At 63.5% G+C, this 25,231-nt stretch overlaps 2 protein-coding genes across 2 annotated transcripts; one reads left to right on the top strand and one right to left on the bottom strand.

Moving 5' to 3' along the window:
* Positions 1-1,545: 1,545 nt before the first annotated feature.
* Positions 1,546-6,864, bottom strand: LRRC14 (leucine rich repeat containing 14; the record flags this gene model as incomplete). Its single annotated transcript, XM_082785800.1, has 3 exons — positions 6,558-6,864; positions 3,691-4,272; positions 1,546-2,083 (listed from the first exon to the last, which is right to left on the bottom strand). Exons 1-3 carry the CDS (start codon positions 6,830-6,832, stop codon positions 1,546-1,548), a joined length of 1,395 nt encoding a protein of 464 aa, XP_082641926.1. The 5' UTR covers positions 6,833-6,864.
* Positions 6,865-10,589: 3,725 nt separating this feature from the next.
* Positions 10,590-20,506, top strand: RECQL4 (RecQ like helicase 4). The gene is made up of 21 exons (XM_082785806.1): positions 10,590-10,711; positions 10,806-10,839; positions 12,045-12,124; positions 12,331-12,468; positions 12,588-13,252; positions 13,737-13,827; positions 13,964-14,156; positions 14,239-14,343; positions 14,450-14,542; positions 14,653-14,792; positions 15,485-15,568; positions 15,648-15,845; positions 17,324-17,557; positions 17,686-17,854; positions 18,095-18,360; positions 18,626-18,763; positions 18,992-19,103; positions 19,190-19,319; positions 19,398-19,790; positions 19,891-20,150; positions 20,248-20,506. Exons 1-21 carry the CDS (start codon positions 10,628-10,630, stop codon positions 20,367-20,369), a joined length of 3,729 nt encoding a protein of 1,242 aa, XP_082641932.1. The 5' UTR covers positions 10,590-10,627; the 3' UTR covers positions 20,370-20,506.
* Positions 20,507-25,231: the final 4,725 nt, after the last annotated feature.

Below are 25,231 nucleotides of genomic sequence, written 5' to 3'. Positions count from 1 at the left end.
CGACTGGTCGCGGCGCTCGGTGGCCGCCCTCGGCCGCTTCCAGCACCTGCAGACGTTGGAGCTGCGTTACTTCTGGGGCTTCCGCGGCGTGCGCCCCGAGGCGCTGCGCGAGCTGGCGGCCGCCCTACCCCGCCTCAAGACGCTGGTGCTGCACCTCCTGGTGCCGGTGCAGGATTTGGGCACCTCGTACGCCTTGGAGTCGCGCTCCTTGGAGGTGCTGGACGTCTGGCGTTGCCGGGGCTTGGTTTTCGGCCGCCTGGAGCTGCCGGCGCTGCGGGCGCTGCGGGTGAGGAAGAGGACGAGGGGCTTGATCCTGCAGCGGCGCGCCCGCTTGGCGCTGCAGAGCCGCTGGCGCTGCCTCTACGCCCTCCTGCGCGCCGGCGCGCCCGGCCTGCGGCTGCTCAACAACCGCGCGCTGCTGCCGCACTGGCGCGAGCGGCCCTACGACGAGCTGGAGGCCATGCTGCGGCGCGCCTGCTACTGCCCCCGCCACGCCGATACCTGGCTGCTCTAGCGCCGGGTCTTCGTGGCTGGCGTCGCTCCGCGGTGGCCACCGGCAGCTCGAGGTGGCCATCGTCACCCCACGGTGGCCGTCAGCACCCACTGGTGACCACCATGCTCTGACAGTGGGTGCCACACACGTGAGTGTGCCCATGTTGGTGTGACCAAGCCATGGTGGCCGCCACCGTCACACAAAGGTGACTAGGACTACCTAGTGGCCATCATCACTCTGGTGGTGGCCATCACCACGCCATCGTGGCCATCACCCTCCAGTGGTGGCCATCACCCTCCAGTGGTGGCCACCACCTTCCAGTGGTGGCCACCATCCGCCCTTGGAGGTGGCCATCCCCATGCTATCATGGCCATCACCCCCCAGTGGTGGCCACCATCACCCCCCAGTGGTGGCCATCACCCTCCAGTGGTGGCCACCATCACCCCTTGGAGGTGGCCATCACCACGTCATCATGGCCATCACCCCCCAGTGGTGGCCACCATCCGCCCTTGGAGGTGGCCATCCCCATGCCATCATGGCCATCACCCCCCAGTGGTGGCCACCATCACCCCCCAGTGGTGGCCACCATCACCCCCCAGTGGTGGCCATCACCCTCCAGTGGTGGCCATCACCCCATGGTGGTGGCCACCCCCATGCCATCATGGCCATCACCTCCCAGTGGTGGCCATCGTTACTCCATCGTGGCCATCACCCCCCTCCCATGCTGATTGTCACCACCCATGGTGGCCACCACCCCCTGGTGGCCCCACGGTGGCCCTATGCTGCCACCCACCATCCCCGGGGGCATCGCAGTGTTTTGGGGCACCACAGAGCAGCAGGCACTGCCCCCGGCCACGGGTGCAAGCTTGGAGGCAGTAGAAGCGCCGTGACGGCCCACGGGGACACAACCCAAGACCGGTGACACGGTGACAGCGTGGGGACAGCACGGCTGGGGACGGGGAGGCTGCACGAACCCGTCCTCCCCCACCAGACAGACGCCAGCCATTAAACACACCGATTTATACCGCGCCCCCACGCCTCTGCTGCCCGTGCTACAGCGCGAAGTAGTCGAGGGCGCGGTGGCGGCTCAGGCTCGTGGTCCACACGGCCTCGTCCCGCCCGGCGCCGCGCAGCACCCGCTGCAGCTCCTCCTGCAGCGCCTCCGAGCGCTCCTCGTCCTCCGGGAGGTCCTCGTCGCCGCAGAAATCCACGGGCCGCGGGTAGATGACGAGGCGGAGGGCGGCGAGCGGCGCCGTGCCCACCGCCAGCGCCTTCACCCCCCGCGAGGTCAAGGGGTTGCCAAAAAACCCCAGGTAGCCCAGGCGGGCGCAGCGGCGGAGCGCCGGCAGCAGGGCGTCAAGGTGGGCGTCCGCCAGGCGGCACTCCATGGCGTCCAGGTGGTGCAGGGCGCCCGAGGCCGTCTCCAGGAGCTGGAGGAAGGGCTGCAGGAGGTCCTCGGAGAGGTTGTTGCCGCTCACGTCGAGTTTCTTCAGCGCGGGCGCGTGGGGGCTCCGGATGAGGTAGGCGAGGTCCCCCGGGAGGAGGTGGCAGAAGGGCAGCTCCAGGCTCTCCAGCGGGAGCTGTAGGGTGCTGGGGGAGGAAGAAGGGAGGCCGTGAGGGCTCCGGGGGCAGCGAGCGGACTACAGGCTTTTTGGGGTAGACGTGGCCTACAGACGTTTTTGGGGTAGACCTGGCCTACAGACGTTTTTGGGGTAGACATGGCCTACAGGCTTTTCGGGATAGACCCGGCCTACATGCTTTTTGGGGTAGACCTGGCCTTTTGGGTAAACCTGGCCTACAGTTTTTGGGGTCAACCTGGCCTACAGACCTTTTTGGGGTAGACGTGTCCTTTTGGGTAGACTTGTCCTACAGGCTTTTTTGGGGTAGACGCGGCCTACAGGCTTTTTGGGGTTGACCCGGCCTACAGACCTTTTTGGGTAGACCTGGCCTACAGACATTTTTGGGGTAGACCTGACCTACAGACATTTTTGGGGTAGACGTGGCCTACAGGCTTTCTTGGGTAGACCTGGCCTTTTGAGTAGACCTGGCCTACAGGCTTTTTGGGGTTAGACCTGGCCTAGACTTTTTGGTAAACCTGGCCTACAGGCTTTTTGGGGTTAGACATGGCCTAAAAACGTTTTTGGGCAGACCTGGCCTACAGACGTTTTGGGGTAGACCTGACCTGCAACTTTTTGGGTAGGCCTGGCCTACAGACATTTTTTGGGTAGACGTGGCCTACAGGCTTCTTGGGGTAGACCTGGCCTACAGGCTTTTTGGGTAGACCTGGCCTTTTCGGTAGACGTGGCCTACAAACATTTTTTGGGTAGACCCGGCCTACAGACGTTTTTGGGGTAGACGTGGCCTACAGGCTTTTTGGGGTAGACCTGGCCTTTTGGGTAAACCTGGCCTACAGGCTTCTTGGGCTAGACCTGGCCTACAGGCTTTTTGGGTAGACCTGGCCTACGGACGTTTTTGGGGTAGACGTGGCCTTTTGGGTAGACCTGGCCTACAGCGGTTTTTGGGGTAGACCTGGCCTACAGGCTTTTCTGGGGTAGACGCAGCCTACAGATGTTTTGGGGTAGACACGCCCTACAGGCTTTTTGTGGTTGACCCGGCCTACAGGTGTTTTTGGGGTAGACCTGGCCTACAGGCTTTTTTGGGTAGACGTGGCCTACAGGCTTTTTGGGGTAGACGTGGCCTATAGGCTTTTTTGGGGTAGACCTGGCCTTTTGAGTAGACCTGGCCTACAGACTTTTTGGGGTAGACCTGGCCTTTTGGGTAAACCTGGCCTACGGGTTTTTTTGGGGTCGACCTGGCCTACAGACCTTTTTGGGGTAGACGTGGCCTTTTGGGTAGACCTGGCCTACACACGTTTTTAGGGTAGACCTGGCCTACAGGCTTTTTGGGGTAGACCTGGCCTACAACTTTTTGGGGTAGACCTGGCCTGTAGACTTTTTTGGGTAGACTTGGCCTAAAAACGTTTTTGGGTAGATGTGGCCTGCAGACTTTTTTGGGTAGACTTGGCTTAACGTTTTTGGGTAGACGTGGCCTACAAAGTTTTTGGGTAAACCTGTGCACCTTCTAAAATTTTGGGTAGACCCGCGCGGTGCCAGGAGTTGGACTCGACGATCCTCACGGATCCCTTCCACCTCGGGGCTATTCTACCCCTCCGCTCACCCCGCGGGGCGCGCACTCACCCCAGGAGCTGCCGCAGCCGCCCCGAGAGGCGACAGGAGCCCAGGTTCAGCTCCCGCAGCCGCTGCAGGCGGCCGAGCCCCTCGGCCAAGCGCCGCAGCCCGTCCTCCGCCCCCGGCCGCCGCGCGTCCACGTTGCTGTAGGGCAACCTCAAGCTCTCCAACGCGGGGAAGCGCTCAAGGCGCGGCAAAACCTCGACCAAACCCGGCAAGCCCAGGTTGTTGAAGCGCAGGTCGACGCGGCGCAAGCCGGCCGGCTCCAACGCCTCCAGCAAGGCCAACGTGGCGCCCAGGGACAACTCCTCGGCGTGGAAGTCGCGGCAGCGTAGGCGCAGCGCCCCGCCGGCGCGTAGGGCGGCGCGCAGGATGGGGCCCGAGGTGCTGTTGACGAAGAGGTCGACGCGCACCTCCACCGAGGGCGGCGGGGAGCCCCGGTGTCCCCCGGTGTCCTCGCGGCGCTGCGATGACTCCAGGCAGGCCTTGGCCAACAGCACGGTCCCCGACCAGAGGCTGAGGCTGTCGGGGCCCTGCTCAGCACCGTCCTGCAGGGCCGTCACGTCCAGCACCCGGAGGCACGGCCTGGGGCTGTTGGGATGGGGTATGGGGAAGGGTTTGGGGCGGGATCAAGCTGCTCTAGCCCCAAAAAGAGGGAGCACCAAAGGGGTATCACCCGAAAAAGGGGTATCCCCGAAAAAGGGGCAAACCCAAAAAAGGGGGAATCCCCCAAAAAAAGAGGCATCTCCCCCCAAAAAGGGGCAATCCCAAAAAAAGGGGAATCCCCCAAAAAAAAGGGGAAACCCCCCCAAAAAGGGGCATCCCCAAAAAAGGGGCATCTCCCAAAAAATGGGGCAGCCCCCCAAAAAAAGGGGGAAGCCCCCAAAAAAGGGACATCTCCCCAAAACAAGGGGAAGCCACAAAAAAAAGGGGCATCCCCCAAAAAAGGGGGGAATCCCCCCCAAAAAAGGGGAATCCCCCCAAAAAAGGGGAATCCCTCAACAAAGGGGAATCCCCCAAAAAAAGGGGAATCCCTCAACAAAGGGGCATCCCCCCAAAAAAAGGGGCATCCCCCCAAAAAAAGGGGCATCCCCCAAAAAAAAGGCGCAACCCCCAAAAAAAGGGGAATCCCCCAAAAAAGGGGCAGCCCCAAAAAAAGGGGCAGCCCCCAAAGAAAGGGGCAGCCCCCAAAGAAAGGGGCAGCCCCCAACCCCAGAACCCAACAACCGGCCCCAAAACAAGACCCCCGAGCCCCCACTCCACCCCCCACAAAAAAAGACCCCCCAAAAGGGGCACCCCCAAGTCCAGGCACCCCATAACGAAACCCCAGGGACCAAAAATCCCGGTGGTGCCATCGGCCCCCACCAAACACTGGCGGGGGGGCTACCATGCGCATGAACCAATCCCAATCCCAATCCTTATCCCGACCCTAACCCCAATCCTGACACTGATCCCAACCCAAACCCCAATCCCAACCCCAGTCCCAATCCCAATCCTGACCCCAATCCCGAGACCAATCCCAACTCTGATTCCGACCCCAATCCCAACCCCAATTTCAAACCCCAATCCCAACCCCAATCCCATCCTCTCCCAACCCCAACCCCGATCCTGATCCTGACCCCAATCCCAAAACCAATCCCAACTCTGATTCTGACCCCAATCCCAACCCCAACCCCAATCCCAATCCCATCCTCTCCCAACCCCAACCCCAATTACAAACCCCAGTCCCAACCCCAATCCCGACCCCAACCCCAATCCTGACCCCAACCCTGATCCCTTCCCATTCCAACTCCAACCCCAATCCCGATCCTGATCCCGATCCCATCCTCTCCCAACCCCAACCCCAATCCCAACCCCAATTACAAACCCCAATCCCAACCCCATCCTCTCCCAACCCCAACCCCAATATTGATCCTGACCCCAATCCCATTCCCATCCTCTCCCAACCCCAAGCCCAATCCCAACCCCAATCCTGATCCTGACCCCAATCCCATCCTCTCCCAACTCCAACCCCAATCCCAACCCCGATCCAGACCCCGATCCAGACCCCGATCCCAATCCCTATCCAGATCCTGACTCCAATCCCAATCCTGATCCTGATCTCAATTCCATCCTCTCCCAACCCCAATTACAAACCCCAATCCCAACCCCATTCCAACTCCGCCCCCAATCCCGATCCTGACCCCAATCCCAACCCCAATCCTATCCTCTCCCAACCCCAATCCCAACCCCAATCCTGACCCCAATCCTGATCCCAACTCCGATCCCAATCCCAATCCTGATTCTGATCCTGACCCCAATTGCCAGTCCCAACCCCAACTCTGATCCCAACCCCAATCCTATCCTCTCCCAACCCCAATCCCAACCCCAACCCCAATCCTGATCCCAATCCTGATCCCAACCCCGATCTCAATCCCAATCCTGATCCTGACCCCAATCCCGACCCCAATCCCAACCCCAATTACAAACTCCAATCCCAACCCCAATCCTGATCCTGACCCCAATCCCAACCCCAACCCCGATCCTGACCCCAACCCTGATCCCTTCCCATCCCAACTCCGTCCCCAACCCTGATCCTGACCCCAATCGCAACCCCGATCCCAACCCTGATCCAGACCCCAACCCCAATCCCAACCCCAATCCTGATCCTGACCCCAATCCCATCCTCTCCCAACATCAATCCCAACCCCAATCCTGACCCCAACCCCAATCCCATCCTCTACCAACCCCAATCCCAACCCCAATCCCAACCTCTCCCAACCCCAACCCCAATCCCATCCTCTCCCAACCCCAACCCCAACCCCAACCCCAATCCCAATCCCACCCCCTCCCACCCCCAACCCCAATCCCAATCCCACCCCACCCCACACCCTCACCTCTCATCCCTCCTCATCCCGGCGGCGACGGCGAGCAGCAGCGCCTGCAGGCACCCCTTCCCCGGCGTCCTTCGAGCCCGGCGCGGGCGGCGCGGGAGGCGCAGGACCGGGTAGGGCCAGGAACGCACCAAATCCCGCAGCAGCGGCACCCGCGGCTCCGCCAGCGCCGCCTCCAGCAGCGCCGGGTACAGCTCGGCCGGCAGCCGCGGTAACGCGCCGTGGGCACCGGCGAGGCGGCGGGCGCAGAGGTGGACGAGGGAGCACACGGGCGGCATGGTGGTTGTAGGGTCGGGGGTGGGTGGGGGTCCTAAATGGGGTTTGGGAAGTGGGTTGGGTTGGGGGGAGGTAGTGTGAGGGGTGTGGGGTGGGATGCTGGTCCTGATCCCAATTCTCATCCTGATCCCGATCCCGATTCGGAGCCCGATCCCGATCCCAACCCCAATTCCAACCCCTATCCCAATCCTGACCCCAATCCCGATCCCAATCCCAATCTCAATTCCAACCCCGATCCCAATCCTGCCCCAATCCCAATTCCAACCCCAATTCCGACTCCAACCCCGATCCCCAATCCTGACCCTGATCCCTGATTCCAATCCCAACCCCGATCCCAATTCCTACCAAATCCCAATTCCTACTCTGATGCTGACCCCAATCCTGATCCCGATCCCAACCCCAATTCCAACCCCAATCCCAATCCTGACCCCAATCCCGATCCCAATCCCAACCCCAATCCCAATCCTGACCCCAATCCCAACCCCGACCCCAATCTCGACCCCAACCCAAACCCCAATCCCAATCCTGACCCCAATCCCAATCCCAACCCCGATCCTGATCCCAATCCCAATTCCGATCCCAACACCCTATCTCAATCCCATTTGTGATCCTAATCCCAATTCCAACCCCAATCCCAGACCCAACCCCAATTCTGACCCCGATCCCAATCCTGACCCCGATCCCAATCCGCCGGCGAGGCGGCGGGCGCAGAGGTGGACGAGGGAGGAGACGGGCGGCATGGTGGTTGTAGGGTCGGGGGTGGGTGGGGGTCCTAAATGGGGTTTTGGGAAGTGAGGGGGTGGGGGGGGTAGTGTGAGGGGTGTGGGGTGGGATGCTGGTCCTGATCCCAATTCTGATCCCGATCCCGATTCAGAGCCCGATCCCGATCCCAACCCCAATTCCAACCCCTATCCCAATCCTGACCCCAATCCCAATCCCAATCTCAATTCCAACCCCGATCCCAATCCTGCCCCAATCCCGATTCCAACCCCAATTCCGACTCCAACCCCGATCCCCAATCCTGACCCTGATCCCTGATCCCCATCCCGACCCCGATCCCAATTCCTACCCAATCCCAATTCCTACTCTGATGCTGACCCCAATCCTGATCCCAATCCCAACCCCAATTCCAACCCCAATCCCAATTCTGACCCCAATCCCGATCCCAATCCCAACCCCAATCCCAACCCCAATCCCAATTCCAACCCTGATCCCAATCCCAACCCCGACACCAATCTCGACCCCGACCCAAACCCCAATCCCAATCCCGACCCCAATCCCAATCCCAACCCCGATCCTGATCCCAATCCCAATCCCAACACTCTATCCCAATCCCATTTGTGATCCTAATCCCAATTCCAACCCCAATCCCAGTCCCAACCCCAATTCTGACCCCGATCCCAATCCTGACCCCGATCCCAATCCGCCGGCGAGGCGGCGGGTGCAGAGGTGGACGAGGGAGGAGACGGGCGGCATGGTGGTTGTAGGGTCGGGGGTGGGTGGGGGTCCTAAATGGGGTTTGGGAAGTGGAGGGGGTGGGGGGAGGTAGTGTGAGGGGTGTGGGGTGGGATGCTGGTCCTGATCCCAATTCTGATCCCGATCCCGATTCGGAGCCCGATCCCGATCCCAACCCCAATTCCAACCCCTATCCCAATCCTGACCCCAATCCCGATCCCAATCCCAATCTCAATTCCAACCCCGATCCCAATCCTGCCCCAATCCCGATTCCAACCCCAATTCCGACTCCAACCCCGATCCCCAATCCTGACCATGATCCCTGATTCCAATCCCAACCCCGATCCCAATTCCTACCAAATCCCAATTCCTACTCTGATGCTGACCCCAATCCCGATCCCGATCCCAACCCCAATTCCAACCCCAATCCCAATCCTGACCCCAATCCCGATCCCAATCCCAACCCCAATCCCAATTCCAACCCTGATCCCAATCCCAACCCCAACCCCAATCTCGACCCCGACCCAAACCCCAATCCCAATCCCGACCCCAATCCCAATTCCAACCCCGATCCTGATCCCAATCCCAATTCCGATCCCAACACCCTATCTCAATCCCATTTGTGATCCTAATCCCAATTCCAACCCCAATCCCAGACCCAACCCCAATTCTGACCCCGATCCCAATCCTGACCCCGATCCCAATCTGCCGGCGAGGCGGCGGGCGCAGAGGTGGACGAGGGAGCACACGGGCGGCATGGTGGTTGTAGGGTCGGGGGTCGGTGGGGGTCCTAAATGGGTTTGGGGAAGTGGGTTGGGTTGGGGGGAGGTAGTGTGAGGGGTGTGGGGTGGGATGCTGGTCCTGATCCCAATTCTCATCCTGATCCCGATCCCGATTCTGAGCCCGATCCCGATCCCAACCCCAATTCCAATCCCAATCCCAATCCTGACCCCGATCCCAATCCCAATCTCAATTCCAACCCCGATCCCAATCCTGCCCCAATCCCGATTCCAACCCCAATTCCGACTCCAATCCCAATCCCCAATCCTGACCCTGATCCTTGATCCCAATCCCGACCCCAATCCCAATTCCTACCCAATCCCAATTCCCGCTCTGATGCTGACCCCAATCCCGATCCCAATCCCAACCCCAATCCCGACCCCAATCACAACCTCAACCCCTATCCCAATTCCAACCTCAATCCCAACCCCAATCCCGATCCCAATTCCAACCTCAATCCCAATCCTGACCCCAATTCCAACCCCAATCCCAACTTCAATCCCAATTCCGACCTTGATCCCAATCCCAACCCCAATCCCAATCCTGAACCCAATCCCAATCCCAATCCTGACCCCGATCCCCAATCCCAATCACGACCCCAATCCCGACTCTGATCCCGACCCCGATCTCAATCCCAATCCCTGCCCCACGGCGGGACCCCCAAAATGGGCACCCGGAGGTGGGACCCCAAATCTGCCCCCCCCCACCCCAAAGGCAGCCCCCCTCACACAGACCCCATAACAAAGTGACCCCCCAGTGGAACCCCCAACCTCTGGCACCCTGAACCCCCCCAAAAGTCACCCCATGGCCCCCCCAACCCAGAAACCCCCCCCAAAAAATCCCCCCAAAAAACCCAGACCCCAAAAACTGGCCCCATAACGAGCCCCCACCCCAAAAAAGACCCCCCAAAAGGGGCACCCCCGAACCCGGGCACCCCATAACGAAACCCCAGCCCCCAACCCCCCCCCCAAAAAAAAAGAGGCGCCCCCAAACCCTAAAACCCCCCCAAAGTCCTAAAATCCCCCCCAAAATCCTAAGACCCCCCCCCAGCGCCCCCCTCCCCCCGCGCCCTCCTCACCCGCCTCTGCCCCGGCCCCCGCCGCGCTTCCGCGTGTGCGCGCTGCGGCCCCGCCCCTCCCCTCCGAGAACCAATCAGCAACAAGTGAAGTGACAGGATCACGCCCCATTGCTCCGAGAGACAAAGTCTATTGGCTAAGCAGTCTGTCAATCATCTTCCCAACGTTGCTATTGGCTGAGAGCAGCGGAGGAGCGTCAGGCGGCCCCGACAGGGAGGCGGGGCCGCGCCTCGTTGCTAGGAGAAACCGCGGCGGCGCCGCCTCCTATTGGCTGGCGCCGCTGCCCGTCACCCTTTCCGGCGCTGCTATTGGACGAGAGCGGCGGGAGCGGGAAGCTCGAGCTGGGCGGGAAGCGCTGAGGGGACGGGGCCGGTCCTGAGGGCCCGGGACCCCCAAAAAGGGCTCGGGACCCCCAAAAAGGACCCAAAACCCCCCAAAAGGACCCAAAACCCCCCAAAAAGGGCTCGGGACCCCCCCGACCCCCTCATGGAGCGGCTGCAGGCGGTGAAGGCGCTGCTGAAGCGCTGGGAGGCGGCGTTCGCGCAGCAGCAGGGCCGCAAGCCCGGCACGGTGCGGCCTAAAGGGGGGGGGAGGCCTCGTTAAGGGGGTCCCCAGCCCCCAAATTGCTGGGTTTTAGCCCCAAAAATTGACGTTTCGCCCGTAGGGAGACGTGGAGGGGGCGCCGGAGGACGTGAGGCGTGAGTAGGGGGGTTAATTAGGGGGTGTTAATTGGGGGTGGGGGGATGGGTGAGGGGGTTTGGGGGGGTTGAGGGGGGACTGGGGGGGGTTGGGGGAAAATTGGGTGGGATTTGGGGGAATTGGGGGGTTTGGGGGGGGACTGAGGGCAATTGGGGGGGGTTAGGGGGAAAATTGGGTGGGATTTGGGGGAATTGGGGGGTCTGGGGGGGTATGGGGGGTTGAGGGTATGGGGGGGGGTTGGGGAGAGGGTTTGGAGGGGAATTGGGGGGATTTCAGGGGGAATTGGGGGAACTAGGGGGGGTCTGGGGTGAAATGGGGGGCGTTTGGGAGGGGTTGGGGGAAAATTGGGGGGTCTGGGGGGGATTGGGGGAAATTGGGGGGTTTGGGGAGTGTTTTTGGGGGAAATTGGGAATTTGAGAGGGGTTTGGGGGGGAATTGGGGGGTTTTTGCGGGAATTGGGGGGACTTCAGAGGGAACTGGGGGGGTCTGGGGGTGAAATGGGGGGCATTTGGGGGAAATTGGGGGAGTCTGGGGGAAATTGGGGAGGTCTGGGGGGGATTTGGGGAAATTCGGGGGGGATTGGGGGGCATTTGGGGGGAAATTGGGAATTCGAGGGGGGTTTGGGGGGGAAATTGGGGGGATTTCAGAAGGAACTTGGGGAATTGGGGGTGGTGGGAGGGGAATTGGGGGGGCCTGGGGGAAATTGGGGAGAATTGGGGGGTTTGGGGGACGTTTTAGGGGGAAATTGGGAATTTGAGGGGGTTTGGGGGGGAAATTGGGGGGTTTGGGGGGGAAATTTGGGAGGGTTGGGAGGAATTGGGGGTGTTTGGGGGGGAATTGGGGTGGATTTTGGGGGAAATCAGGAGGAATTGGGGGGAGTTGGGGGGAAACTGGGAATTCGAGAGGGGTTTGGGGGGGAAATTTGGGGCTTTGGAGGGGGAATTGGGGGGTTTAGGGGGAAAATTGCGGGGGCGGGGGGGAACTGGGGGGGGTTGGGGTGAGTTGGGTGGGGTTTGAGGGGAATTGGGGGGAATTTTGAGGGAAATTGGGGGGATTTGGTGGGAATTGGAGGGATTTTGGAGGGAAAACAGGGGAAATCAGGGGGATTTGGGGGAAATCAGGGGGATTTGGGGGGAATTGGGGGGGTTTTGGGGGGAATTAGGGGGGTTTAGGGCCTGCGGGGTGCCTCACCCCACTTTTTTAGGGCTGTACCGGGAGTACCGGGCGCTGAAGCACCGCGGGGAGCGATCGGAGCTGCCTGAGGGCAGCCCGGCCATGGAGCAGGTACGGGGCCGGGTTTTATCCCCCCGGGGGTCCCAAAACCATCCCTTATTAGGGTCTGAGCCCCCCTACCCCAACCAGCCCCCTCCCACGACCCCAAACGCCGCCCCCAACCCCTCCTCCCACCCCCTTCCCGGGACAGTGACGCCGCCAACGCCTTTTTTTCTGCCAAAAACCCACTTTTGGGGTTTTTTTTTCTCCTCCTGCAGGACTCGGGCTCTTGGGGCGCGCACCTCAACCGCCGGCCCACGGCCCCAAAACCTGGCGCCCCCCCCCAACCCCCGCCAACATCTTCGGCGCAGCATTTTGGGAACAAGCTCAAAGCCAACCTGGGCGCCGCCATCGAGGTCAGGAGGGGTTTAAAACCCCTCGAATGGGGTTTTTAAACCCCTCAAGTAGGGTTTTTAAGCCCTAAAACGCCCCCAAGCCCTAAAAATGACCCCAAATCCTTCGGGGTTTCCCCCAGGAGAGGCCGCCGGTGCCCAGGAGGACGCTGACCCCACAGCCCACCCCCGTCCCACATCGGGATCCTCGTCCCACGACCCCACGGGGTGACGAGGACGGCGGCGACCCCCCCGAGCTCTTCCTCCCCCCCTCCCTGACCCCACTCATCCTCGCCGGGGGGCCGAAACCTGACCCCAAAGGGGAAAAATCCCGGCGGCTGCGGCAAACGGTGGCCAGGAGGCTGAGCAGCCTCGACGCCGCCTGGCTGCAGCGCTGCCAGGGCGAGCCCGACCCCAAAAAACCCCCCCGGGGGGGTGGCGAGCTTGGGGGCGTTGGGTTTAATGGGGTGGGGGGGGAAAACGTCGCCCCTATAAGGCTCTGCGCCCCGCAGCGGGGGGCTGAGGGGTCTGAAGGAGCTCGGGGGGAGCTGGTGGAGAATGAGGGGGGTGAAAAGGGGGTTGGGGGCAACGGTGACCCCGCAGAGGGGTTTTGGGGGGGCGACGGTGGCCCCAAAAAGCACCCCGGGGGCGCAAATAGGGTCGGAAGGAAAAGGGGCCGCGGGGACAGCGGGGTGGGAGGCGGCGAGGAGCCGGCGAGGAAAAAAAAAGCCGAAAATCTCCTGGGAGAGGTGGAGGAAGAGGAGGAGGAGAAGAAGCCGAGGCCCCCCCGCAGAGCTGCTGCCGCCAGGTAGGGTCCCTCGGGGGTTTTTTTGGGGTTTTTTTGGGGGTTTTTTGGTTTTTTCTTGTTTTTTGGGGGTTTTTTTGGTTATTTTTGGGGTGATTCGCCCTGATTTGGCGTGCCCGGAACCCAGACAGTGTCACCTCGCGCCCGAGCACGTGGGGAGAAGGAGTCGAGAGATTTTCCTGCCCTTTTTTAGGTCGTTTTTTAAGTTTTCTTACGGAAAATTCGCTTTTTCTGCATTTTTTTCCTCATTTATGGGGCGAGGGGCTTATGGGGTCGCCCCCCCGCGCCCCTTAAAACCCACAGGGGCTTGTGGGGTCGCCCATAAAACCCACAGCGCGGCCCCGGGGGCAGCCCGCAAGAGGAGGACCCGTTTTATACGGCACCAAAATCCTTTTAACCCTTTTTCCCTGAATTCTACCCCATTTTTGGGGGGCCGTATTCACGGGGTCGTGCTTATAGGGCCGCGTTTTTCTCCCCCCCACCACAGACCCCCCCCGGGGAACTTCGTGCGCCTCAACCTCCGCACCCGCTCCCACGTGCGGGGCTGGGCTCTGCGGGGGAGACACCTCCGCCGCCAGGTAAAAAAAAAAAAAAAACGACACAAAAACGGGTCAAAAAACCGCAAAATCGGCGCCCGAAAACGCAAAAACGGGTCAAAAACCCGCCGGATCGGTGCCCGAAAACCCTTTTTCCTTATTATTTTTTACTTCGCAGGCGTGGAAGGAGAAATGGCAGAAGAAGGCGGCGTGGTTCGGTGGCGGTGGGGCCGCCTCGCCCCCCCCGTCGCCAAAAACCACCGAAATGCCCCAAAAAGAGGAGGAGGAGGAGGAGGAGGGGGATGAAGATCCCTTACCCACCCTGGCCGAGGTCGCCCTCAGGACCAACAGCGTCTGCCCGGAGCTGTGGGGTGAGGCCTCGTGGGGGGGGCTCCGCGTGCCCTAAATACCATTTTTGGGGTTCATTGACCCTTTTTGATTAATTCCCAGCAGAATTTGGTCACCCGGGGGGGGTCCCGGCCCCCCCGGAGGCGCCCCCCGAGCCCCCCGCCCCCGTGGAGCCCCTCTACACCCTGGGGCCGGGCGGGAAGCTGCGAGGTGAGCCCGTTCCCCGACCCCATTACTCACTTAAACCCCTTTACCTTCCCGGGGGGGGGGCGCAAACCCCTTTTTGGGCTTTTTTCACCCAAATTTCCCCCCCCAGAGACCCCCCCGGAGGTGCTGGAGGCTCTCCAGGAGCTGGGCTTCGCCTCCTTCCGCCCCGGCCAGGAGCGAGCCGTCATGAGGATCCTCTCCGGTACCCCTCCCTCTCCCCCTAAAAACACCCCCAAACCCCTTTTTTTTTAAATTTTTTTATCATTTTTATTATTTTTATGTTTTTTTTAATATTTTTGGCCCCCCCCCGAGGTCTTTCCACCCTGCTGGTGCTCCCCACGGGGCTGGGCAAGTCGCTGTGCTACCAGCTCCCCGCTTACCTCTGCCGCCGCCGCCGCTCGCCCTGCGTCACCCTGGTGGTCTCGCCCCTCGTCGCCCTGATGGACGACCAGGTAACAGCCCCCCGAGGGTGACAACAGCCCCCCGAGGGTGACAACAGCCCCCCGAGGGTGACAACGACCCCGTGAGGGTTAAAACGACCCCCTGAAGGGTGACAACGACCCCCTGAAGGGTGACAACGACCCCGTGAGGGTGACAACGACCCCGTGAGGGTGACAACAACCCCCCGTGAGGGTGACAACGACCCCCTGAAGGGTGACAACGACCCCCTGAGGGTGACAACGACCCCCTGAGGGTGACAACGACCCCCTGAGGGTGACAACAGCCCCCTGAGGGTGACAACGACCCCGTGAGGGTGACAACGACCCCCCGTGAGGGTGACAACGACCCCGTGAGGGTGACAACGACCCCCCGTGAGGGTGACAACGACCCCGTGAGGGTGACAACGACCCCGTGAGGGTGACAACGACCCCGTGAGGGTGACAACAACCCCGTGAGGGTTAAAACGACCCCGTGAGGGTGACAACAACCCCCATGAGGGTGACAACGACCCCCTGAAGGGTGACAACGACCCCGTGAGGGTGACAACGACCCCCTGAGGGTGACAACAACCCCCCCTGAGGGTGACAACGACCCCCGTGAGGGTGACAACGACCCCGTGAGGGTGACAACGACCCCCTGAGGGTGACAACAACCCCCTGAGGGTGACAACGACCCCCTGAGGGTGACAACAACAACCCCATAGGTCTCGGGGTTGCCCCGGGGGCTGCGGGCGGCCCGCGTCCACTCCAACATGAGCAGGGCGCAGCGGGAGGCGGCGATGGAGCAGGTAGGGGACGTTTTTGGGGACCCGGGGGGGCCACAAACTTTAGGATCAAGCCCCCCCACGCCCCCTTGTCCCCCCCCAGGTGAAGCGGGGCGAGGTGCACGTGCTGCTGCTGTCCCCCGAAGCCCTGGTGGGGGGCTGGGGGGGCTCCCGGGCGGGGTCCTGCTGCCTGCCCCCCGCCGCCCAGCTGCCCCCCGTGGCCTTCGCCTGCATCGACGAGGCGCACTGCGTGTCCCAGTGGGCCCACAACTTCCGGCCCAGCTACCTGCGGCTCTGCAAGGTGCGTGTTTGGGGGGGGGGGAGCCTCTTCTTCCTCGCCTCCTCATCCTCCTCTTCCTCCTCTTCCTCTCCTCCTCACCTCCTCCTCTTCCTCATCTTCCTGCTCTTCTTCACGTCCTCCTCACCCCCTTGTCTTTCTCCTCTCCCTCTCCTCTTCCTCCTTACATCTTCCTCACGCCCTCCTCTTCCTCTCTTCCTCACGTCTTCCTCTCCTCCTCTCATCCTCACCCCCTCCTCCTCTTCCTCCTCTTCCTCTCCTCCTCTCCTCATCCTCATCCCCTCCTCACACCCTCCTCTTCCTCTCTTCCTCTCCCTCTCACGTCCTCTTCTTCCTCATGTCTTCCTCTCTTCCTCTCCTCTTCCTCACACCCTCCTTCTTCCTCTCCTCTTCCTCTCTTCCTCACACCCTCCTCTTCCTCTCTTACTCTCCCCCTCCTCCTCACGCCCTCCTCTTCCTCTCCTCTTCCTGCTCTTCCTCACGTCCTCCTATTCCTCTCCGCCTCACGTCCTCCTCACCCCCTCGTCTTCCTCTCCTCTTCTTTCTCTTCCTCCTCACATCTTCCTCACGCCCTCCTCTTCCTCCCCTCCTCACGTCCTCCTCACATCCCCCTCCTCCTCCTCTCCCCCTCACCCCCTCCTCTTCCTCCCCTCCTCACCCCCTCCTCACATCCTCCCCTTCCTCCTCATCTTCCTGCTCTTCCTCACGTCCTCCTCTTCCTCTCCACCTCACGCCCTTCTCACCCCCTTGTCTTCCTCTCCTCCTCTTCCTTTCTTCCTCTCCTCCTGTTCCTCTTCCTCCTCACATCCTCCTCACACCCTCCTCTTCCTCCTCACACCCTCCTCTTCCTCCTCACGCCCTCCTCTTCCTCTCTTCCTCTCCCCCTCATGTCCTCTTCTTCCTCCTGTCTTCCTCTCTTCCTCTCCTCTTCCTCACGTCCTCCTCTTCCTCTCCGCCTCACGTCCTCCTCACCCCCTCATCTTCCTCTCCTCCTCTCCTCCTCTTCCTCCTCACGCCTTCCTCTTCCTCCTCACATCTTCCTCACGTCCTCTTCTTCTTCCCCTCCTCTTCCTCTTCCTCCTCACATCTTCCTCACGCCCTCCTCTTCCTCTCCTCTTCCTCTCTTCCTCATGTCCTTGTCTTCCTGCTCTTCCTCACGTCCTCCTCTTCCTCCTCACATCTTCCTCACATCCTTCTCTTCCTCACGTCTTCCTCATGTCCTCCTCTTCCTCCCCTCCTCTTCCTCTCCCCCTCTCTTCCTCTTCCTCCTCATGCCCTCCTCATCTTCCTCTCCCTCTCCTCCTCACCTCCTCCTCTTCCTCTCTTCCTCACGTCTTCCTCGTGCCCTCCTCTTCCTCTCTTCCTCTCCCTCTCCTCCTCACCTCCTCTTCTTCTCTTCCTCACCTCTTCCTCACCTCTCCCTCTGCTCCTCACCCCCTCCTCTTCCTCTCTTCCTCCCCTCCTCTTCCTCCCCCCCCCAGGTGCTCCGCGACCGCCTGGGCGTGCGCTGCTTCCTGGGGCTGACCGCCACCGCCACCCCCGCCACGGCCCGCGACGTGGCCGCGCACCTCGGCGTCCCCCAGGCCGAGGAAGAGGAGGGCGAGGAGGAAGAAGAGGAGGAAGAGGAGAAGGAGGAGGAAGGCCCCACAGGGCGCTGCTCCGCCCTACCCCCAAACCTCCACCTCTCCGTCTCCATGGACCGCGACCGCGACCGGGTAGGGGCGAGGAGGAGGCGGGCGACCCCCGACGGGGGGGCACAGAAGCCCCCCCCTCACCCTGGGGACCCCCTCCTCATCCTCGGGACCCCCTCCTCACCCTCGGGACCCCCCGTTCTTGCCCTCAGGCCCTCGTCTCCCTGCTGCGGGGGGAGCGTTTCGGCCGCCTCGCCTCCGTCATCGTCTACTGCACGCGGCGCGAGGAGACGGCGCGCCTGGCCGCGCTCCTCCGCACCTCCCTGCGAGGCACCGAGCCCCCCGAGCCCCCCAGCGACACGGGGACGAACCAAAAACGAGGTAGGGAAGCAAACCCAACCCCCCCCGAGCCCCCCGAGACCCCCAACGACACGGGGAGGAACCAAAACCGAGGTTGGGAAGCAAACGCGACCCCCTCGAGGCCCTTTGAACGCCTCGACGCCCCCAAATCCTTCCGGATTTTTATCTTCTACCCCTTAAACTCTTAATTATGAAGTAGAAAAGTGAGAATTGAAGCTGATTAGGGTGTGAAATTGATAAATTAATTGGTTTTTTTGGTAGGGAAGGGCACGCCGACGTGGGTGGCGGACGCTTACCACGCGGGGCTGAGCGCCGCCGAGCGCCGGCGGGTGCAGCGGGGTTTTATGGCCGGCCGGCTGCGGGTGGTGGTGGCCACGGTGGCTTTCGGCATGGGGCTGGACAAGGCGGACGTGCGGGGCGTGGTGCACTACAACGTGCCCCAAAACTTCGAGAGTTACGTGCAGGAGGTGGGGAGAGCCGGGCGGGACGGGAAACCGGCTCACTGCCACCTCTTCCTGCACCCCGAGGTGAGATCCTAAAACAAACAAAAAAAAAAAACACAAAAAACAACGAAAAAAAAAGCTCGAGGTCTCGCCCCAAAAGTTTAGGGGCGTTTCGAAGAGCCTCGAGGATTTTTGGGGTGGGCCCTCACTCAGCCCTAAACCACCCGGGGAGCCCTAAAAGGAGAGAAAGGGACCCAGGAGGGGGGCAGCCAAGCCCTGGTGTCCCCCGCGGGTGCTTCCTATGGGGTCACGGCGCCATCCCCTTTCCCCCTATTATTTTTTTTTATAGGGTGAGGACCTCCACGAGCTTCGGCGGCACATCTATGGGGCCACAGTCGATTTCCTCGCCATCAAGAAGTTGCTGCTGAAAGTTTTCTCCCCCTGCAAGTGCCGGGAGCTCCACCAAAAACGCCGGGAGCTCAGCGGGGTGAGGAAAAAGGGGTCAAAAGCGGGGGCTCCCCGCTGTGCTTTTTTGGGGTCGCCGCACCCCAAAATATTCCCCTCGGGGCGGGGAGCGGCCGGGATTTGAGCCCCAAACGCCGGGGTTTGAGCCCGAACGCCTCGAAGGAGCCGGGAGGGGACCGGGCAGGGCTGTGGGGCCGCCCCAAAAGGGGGTGGGGGCGGGATGGGACCGGTCCCCGCGCCCACCCCACAGGACGCCGAGGTCGAGGACGCCACCGCGGCGCAACCCCAACGCGTGTGCCACATGCACGAGCGCGCCCTGCCCGTCCGGCCGACGGTGGAGGAGCTGGATCTGCGCGAGGAAGGTGAGCGGGGCCGCGCCCGGTGCCACGGTGACCCCAAAAAAAACCCAAAAAACCCCACACAAGCGTCCCCCCTCCGCCCCACGCAGGCATCGAGACGCTGCTGTGCTACCTGGAGCTGCACCCGCGGCGCTGGCTGGAGCTCCTGCCCCCCACCTACTCCTCCTGCCGCCTGCGGTGCTACAGCGGGCCCCGGCAGCTCCGGGCGGTGGCGCGGAGGTCAGAGCGGGCCGGGAGGGGGGCAAAACATCCCCTTTTAGTCCCGTTTTTTAACTTTTGCCTCTTTTCGCCCCTCAGCTGCCCGCCCGTCGCCGTCTTCCTGGCCCGCGAGCGCCTGGCGGGGCGGCCGCACGCCGGCGCCGCTTCCCTGGAGCTGGACGTGGTGGAGCTGAGCGACTCCATGGGTTGGGAGGTGCCCCTGGTGAAACGAGCCCTCCGCCGGCTCCAGTGGGACCCCCTCCTGCGCCCGGGGGGCGCGGGGAACCCAAGGGGGGCGCCCCAAAACCCGCCCTCGGCCGCGGGGAGCGGCGTGGTGGTGGAATTCGCCGAGCTCGCCTTCCACCTCCGCGCCTACGGCGACCTCTCGGAGGAGGAGCTGGATTCCCTCTGCGAGTTCCTGCACCGGAGGGTGGTGGCACGGGAAAAAGCGGCGCTGGGCCAGCTGCGCGCCTGCTTCAGGGCCTTCAAGAGGTGGGGAGAGGGGGTGGAGCCCCCCAAAACGCCCCCAAATTCGTGGTTTGGGTCCGTTCTGGTGTCGTAGTGGGGGCTGACGGGGTTTTTGGGGTCGCAGCGTGGCCTTCCCGAGCTGCGAGCCGCACCCCGAGCGCCTGGAGGAGGAGGAGAGGAGCTCGCGCCTCAGGGCTCTGCTCCAGGACTACTTCCAGAAGGATCCGCCGGCCCCGCAGGACTGCGAGGATGAGGAGGATGAGGAGGAGGAGGAAAATGAGGAAGATGAGGCCCAGGTGCGCGCTGACGTCCGCCGCTTCCTCGCCATCCGCCAGGACGAGAAGTTCTCGGGCAGAGCCGTCGCCAGAATCTTCCACGGCATCGGTGAGCGGCCGCGGGGCCTCGCGCCCACCTCCGGGGTTCCCCGTTTGGGGTTTTTTTTGGGGTGAAACGGGCTGATTTTGGGGGTTCCGCCCCGCAGACAGCCCCTGCTACCCGGCCCAGGTCTACGGGCGCGACCGCCGCTTCTGGAGGAGGCACCTGCGCTTCGACTTCTACCGCCTCGTGCGCCTGGCCACCCAGGAGATCCTGGCGCTGCGCTGAGACCCCAAAAACGACCCCAAGGAACCTTTGGGACACGGGGGAGGCGCTGGGAAGCCCCCCAGGGGGGCGTGGGACCCTCGTTTGGCCCCGTTCCCCCGCGTTTAAGCGGTTCCAACCTCCCCTGGGGGCGTGGAGCGGGCCCGCTGCCGGATTCTCTCTTGGAATTAATAAATCGAGAAGTTTTTTAAAAATAAATCGAGAAGTTTTTTAAAAATAAATCGAGAAATTTTTTAAAAATAAATTGAAGTTTTTAAAAAATTTCTCGATTTATTTTTAAAAATAAATCGAGGAGTTTTTAAAAATAAATCGAGATATTTTTAAAAATGAATCCTCTCCCGTGGCTCCCGGTGTTCCTCCCCGTCCCGCCGCGCGCACCGCAATTACCGCGCCCGCCTCTGATCGCGCGCCGTGCAGCCGCCGCGGGGCCGCGCCGCCCCAGCGGCCGCGGGGCGCCCTGCCCCTGTTCCCGTTCCTCTCCTCCCCGCCAGCAAAAACCCTCTTAATTTTTTTGGCAAAAACCCTTTTAAAAGGTGATTTGTGCCCCGGGCGCCACGCGGCAGCGTGCGCAGTCCTCCTGGGACTATAGGCACTGCTCCCCGTCGGCGCTCCGGACTATAAGCACTGCTCTCGCTCTCCCTCCTGCACCTCTCGAGGTAAGCCAAGCACCCGTGGGACAAACTCGACGCCACGTGGACCCCAAATGGGGTCACCGGGGCCTGATGGCACCCCGCCCCGACCCCAAACCCGTTCCTATCCCCTAACCCCAGCGCCCCCGCGCCATGGCCCTACCCCGTGCCCTGCTCCTGCCGCTGCTCCTCGGCGAGGTCCTGGCGCAGGACGCGGCCCCGCAGAGCTGCCACCCGCTGCCGGACGGTGAGCACCGCCCCATGGGGACCCCAAAATGATGAATCCCTTTTTAGGGTGACGGCCGAGACCCCGTTTTTTTCCCCCCTCCCGCAGCCCCCAACGCGGCGCTGGGCCGCCCGGCCTCCCAGTCCTCCCTCTACCCCAACCGCAGCATCGCCGCCAACGCGGTGGACGGCAACCGGGACGGCGACTGGCGCCACGGCTCCTGCGCCCGCACCCTGCTTGAACCCGAGCCCTGGTGGGCCGTGGATTTGGGCGGGCGGCGCGCGGTGGCGGCGGTGCTGGTGCAGAACCGCCACGACTGCTGCTGGCAGCGCCTGCGGGGCGCCCAGGTCCACGTGGGCGACGCGCCGGCCAAGCGCGGCCGCGACAACCCCATGTGAGTCGGGTTGGGTGACGCCACGCGGGGTCACTCAGCCCCCCCACGACCCCGCTAATCGCCCCCTCTCGATTTTTTGGGGTTTTTTGGCACAGCTGCGGGGTCATCGCCGACGCCGGGCCTGGCTCGCTCAGCACCGTGTGCTGCCGGGGGCTGCGGGGCCGCTACGTCTCCGTCCTCATCCCCGGGCGCGAGGACGCGCTGGTGCTGTGCGAGGTGGAGGTGCTGCTGCAGGGCTGCGCCCCGCTGCCCGGAGGTGAGGAAACCACCCCAAAAATACCCCGTAGAGCCCCCCGCACCCACGCCCAACCTCGTGCCCACCCTCCCCGCGGTCGTTCCAGCCCCCAACGTGGCGCGGGGCCGCGCGGCGGCGCAGTCGTCCACGCTCAACGCCCTCAGCCTGGCCGCCAACGCCGTGGACGGGAGCCGGGACGGGGAGTGGGAGCGCGGCTCCTGCGCCCACACCGAGAAGGAGCTGGAGCCCTGGTGGAGCGTGGATTTGGGCCGGCGCCGCGCCGTCCTCGCCGTCACCCTCACCAACCGGCGCGACTGCTGCTGGGACAGCCTGGTGGGCGCCCAGGTCCACGTCGGCGACTCGCCGGCCGACCACGGCAGGAACAACCCCATGTGAGTGGGGTCTCCACCGGGGCGTGGGGTCTCCACCGGGGTGGGATCTCCACCGGGGTGTCCCCCCCTAACCCCGCGGCCCCTCGGTAACCTCCCGCTCCTCTCCGGCAGCTGCGGGGCCGTCCTGGACACCGGGCCCGGCACCGCCAGCACCATCTGCTGCAACGGGCTGCCGGGCCGCTACGTCTCCGTCGTCATCCCCGGCCGCGTCGACTTCCTCGTGCTCTGCGAGGTGGAGGTGACGGCGCAGAGCTGCCACCCCCCGCCCGGCGGTAAGAGATGGGGGGGGGGGGCCACCCCAAAGTGCCACCGCGGCGCCACCGCGGCGCCACAACCGCGTTTCGGTGCTGGCAAACACGGGGGAGGAAGGTGGGGACAGCAGGGTGGGGGACGGGGACGTTTACACGCAGGGTGAGGGCACGGCGTGGGCGCAGCGAGCCCGGAGCTGGCGTCACCACCCGCCCCGTGGCGTCCCCCAGCCCAAAATTTGGCGCTGTGGCGCCCGGCGACGCAGTCCTCCACGGCCAGGCCGGCCGGCAGCGCCATCAACGCCGTGGACGGGAACCGGGCCGGCCGCTGGCGCCACGGCTCCTGCACCCAAACCAAGAGGGAGCGGGAGCCGTGGTGGACGGTGGACCTGGGCCAGAGCCGCGCCGTGGCGGCCGTGGTGGTGAGGAACCGCCTGGACTGCTGCTGGCACCGCCTCAAGGGCGCCCACGTCCACGTCGGCGACTCCCTCGCCGGCCACGGCACCAACAACCCGGTGTGAGTGCCGCCGCGCCCGCGCCACCGCCGCTGCGCCCTCGACACCCTCACCGCCCTCACCGCCTCTTCCCCCGTCTCGTCCCGCAGCTGCGGCGCCATCACCGACACCGGCCCCGGCTCCACCAGCACCGTGTGCTGCCGCGGGCTGCCGGGCCGCTACGTCACCATCGCCGTGCCCCGGCGCCACGAGCAGCTGAGCCTGTGCGAGGTGGAGGTGGTGGAGCAGGGCTGCACCGTGACGCCCGGCGGTGAGTCACCCGACCCCGGTGGGGTCCCCAAAACCTTCCTCCGTCCCCCCCCCCGTGGCGCGGTGACGGGGGTGTCACCGCCTCGTCTTGCACCCGCAGCCCCCAACGCGGCGCTGGGCCGCCCGGCCGCCCAGTCCTCGGTGCTGGACGCCGCCAGCGGTGCCGCCAACGCGGTGGACGGCAACCGGGACGCCGACTGGGAGCGCGGCTCCTGCGCCCACACCCAGGAGGAGCCCGAGCCCTGGTGGCGGCTGGATTTGGGCGAGCGCCGCGCCGTCGAGGCCGTGCTGGTGCAGAACCGCCGCGACTGCTGCTGGCAGCACCTCAAGGGCGCCCAGGTCCACGTGGGCGACTCGCCGCTGGACGGCGGCCGGCGCAACGCGGTGTGAGCGCCCCGTACCCTTCCCCAAACCCCTCCCCGGTTTGTTGTAGGCACCGCGGCTCACCCTATTGTCCCCCAACCGTGGCACAGCTGCGGGGTCATCACCGACGCCGGGCCCGGCTCGCTCAGCACCGTGTGCTGCCGGGGGCTGCGGGGCCGCTACGTCTCCGTCCTCATCCCCGGGCGCGAGGACGCGCTGGTGCTGTGCGAGGTGGAGGTGCTGCTGCAGGGCTGCGCCCCGCTGCCCGGAGGTGAGGAAACCACCCCAAAAATACCCCGTAGAGCCCCCCCGCACCCACGCCCAACCTCGTGGCCACCCTCACGGCCGTCTTCCAGCCCCCAACCTGGCGCGGGAGCAGTGGGCCACGCAATCGTCCACCTCCGGCGGCGCCGGGGCGGCCGCCAAGGCGGTGGACGGCAACCGGGACGCCGACGGGCGCCGCGGCTCCTGCAGCCACACCCGGCGCCAACGCCAGCCCTGGTGGGCCGTGGATTTGGGCGGGCGGCACGCGGTGGCGGCGGTGCTGGTGCAGAACCGCCGCGACTGCTGCTGGCAGCGCCTGCGGGGCGCCCAGGTCCACGTGGGCGACGCGCCGGCCGAGCGCGGCCGCGACAACGCCGTGTGAGTCGGGTTGGGTGACGCCACCGGGGGGGGTCACTCAGCCCCCCGCCGACCCCGCTAATCGCCCCCTCTCGTTTTTTTGGGGTTTTTTGGCACAGCTGCGGGGTCATCGCCGACGCCGGGCCCGGCTCGCTCAGCACCGTGTGCTGCCGGGGGCTGCGGGGCCGCTACGTCTCCGTCCTCATCCCCGGGCGCGAGGACGCGCTGGTGCTGTGCGAGGTCGAGGTCTACGGCACCTTCCTGGAGCCCTAAAGCCGCACCCCGGGGTGGGGACGAGGTGACAAGGTGCTGTCCCCCCCTCCCCCGGCCACCCTTGGGTGTCCCCGCGCTGTCCCCGACCCTTCCGTGGGCACCCAAGGGTCCTCGTCCTGCAGCGGGGTGGCCAGGCCCTATAGCGTGTCCCATAGGCACCCTATGGGGTCTCGGCTGCTCTCGGGGTGTGGGGGGGAGCGGTGGGTGGCACCCATGGGTGTCCTCGCCCAGCGGGGTGCTGGGAAGAGCAATAAAGGGCTGAGAGTGAGTGCGGAACCCTAAAGTGCATTGGGGAGGGGATGGGATTGGGATTGGGGTGGGAATGGGGATGGGATGGGATTAGGGATATGGGATGGGGATGGGATTAGGGATATGGGGTGGGGTGGGGATGGGATTAGGGATATGGGATGGGATGGGATTAGGGATATGGGGTGGGGTGGGGATGGGATTAGGGATATGGGATGGGATGGGATTAGAGATATGGGGTGGGGATGGGATTAGGGATATGGGATGGGGATTGGGATGGGAATGGGATTGGGGATAGGATGGGATGGGGATGGGATTAGGGATGGGGATATGGGATGGGATTAGGGATGCGATTAGGGATATAGAATGGGGATGGGATGGGATTAGGGATATGGGATGGGGATGGGATTAGGGATATGGGATGGGATGGAATGGGATTAGGGATATGGGATGGGGATGGGGATCACAGAAGGG

The sequence above is a fragment of the Aythya marila genome (assembly GCF_965140915.1).
Source record: "Aythya marila genome assembly, contig: HAP1_HAP1_SCAFFOLD_490, whole genome shotgun sequence".
Lineage (NCBI taxonomy): Eukaryota > Metazoa > Chordata > Aves > Anseriformes > Anatidae > Aythya > Aythya marila.
The sequence above is the reverse complement of the archived record's forward strand: the minus strand, read 5'-3'. Positions and strand labels throughout refer to the sequence as shown.

Excerpts from the sequence above, each read along its gene's own strand:
- RECQL4 (XM_082785806.1), top strand. The coding sequence starts at position 10,628 with ATGGAGCGGCTGCAGGCGGTGAAGGCGCTGCTGAAGCGCTGGGAGGCG. Across the intron at positions 12,125-12,330 it reads GCAGCCCGGCCATGGAGCAG|GACTCGGGCTCTTGGGGCGC; the intron begins GTACGGGGCCGG and ends CTCCTCCTGCAG. Across the intron at positions 19,320-19,397 it reads CTCCGGGCGGTGGCGCGGAG|CTGCCCGCCCGTCGCCGTCT; the intron begins GTCAGAGCGGGC and ends TTCGCCCCTCAG.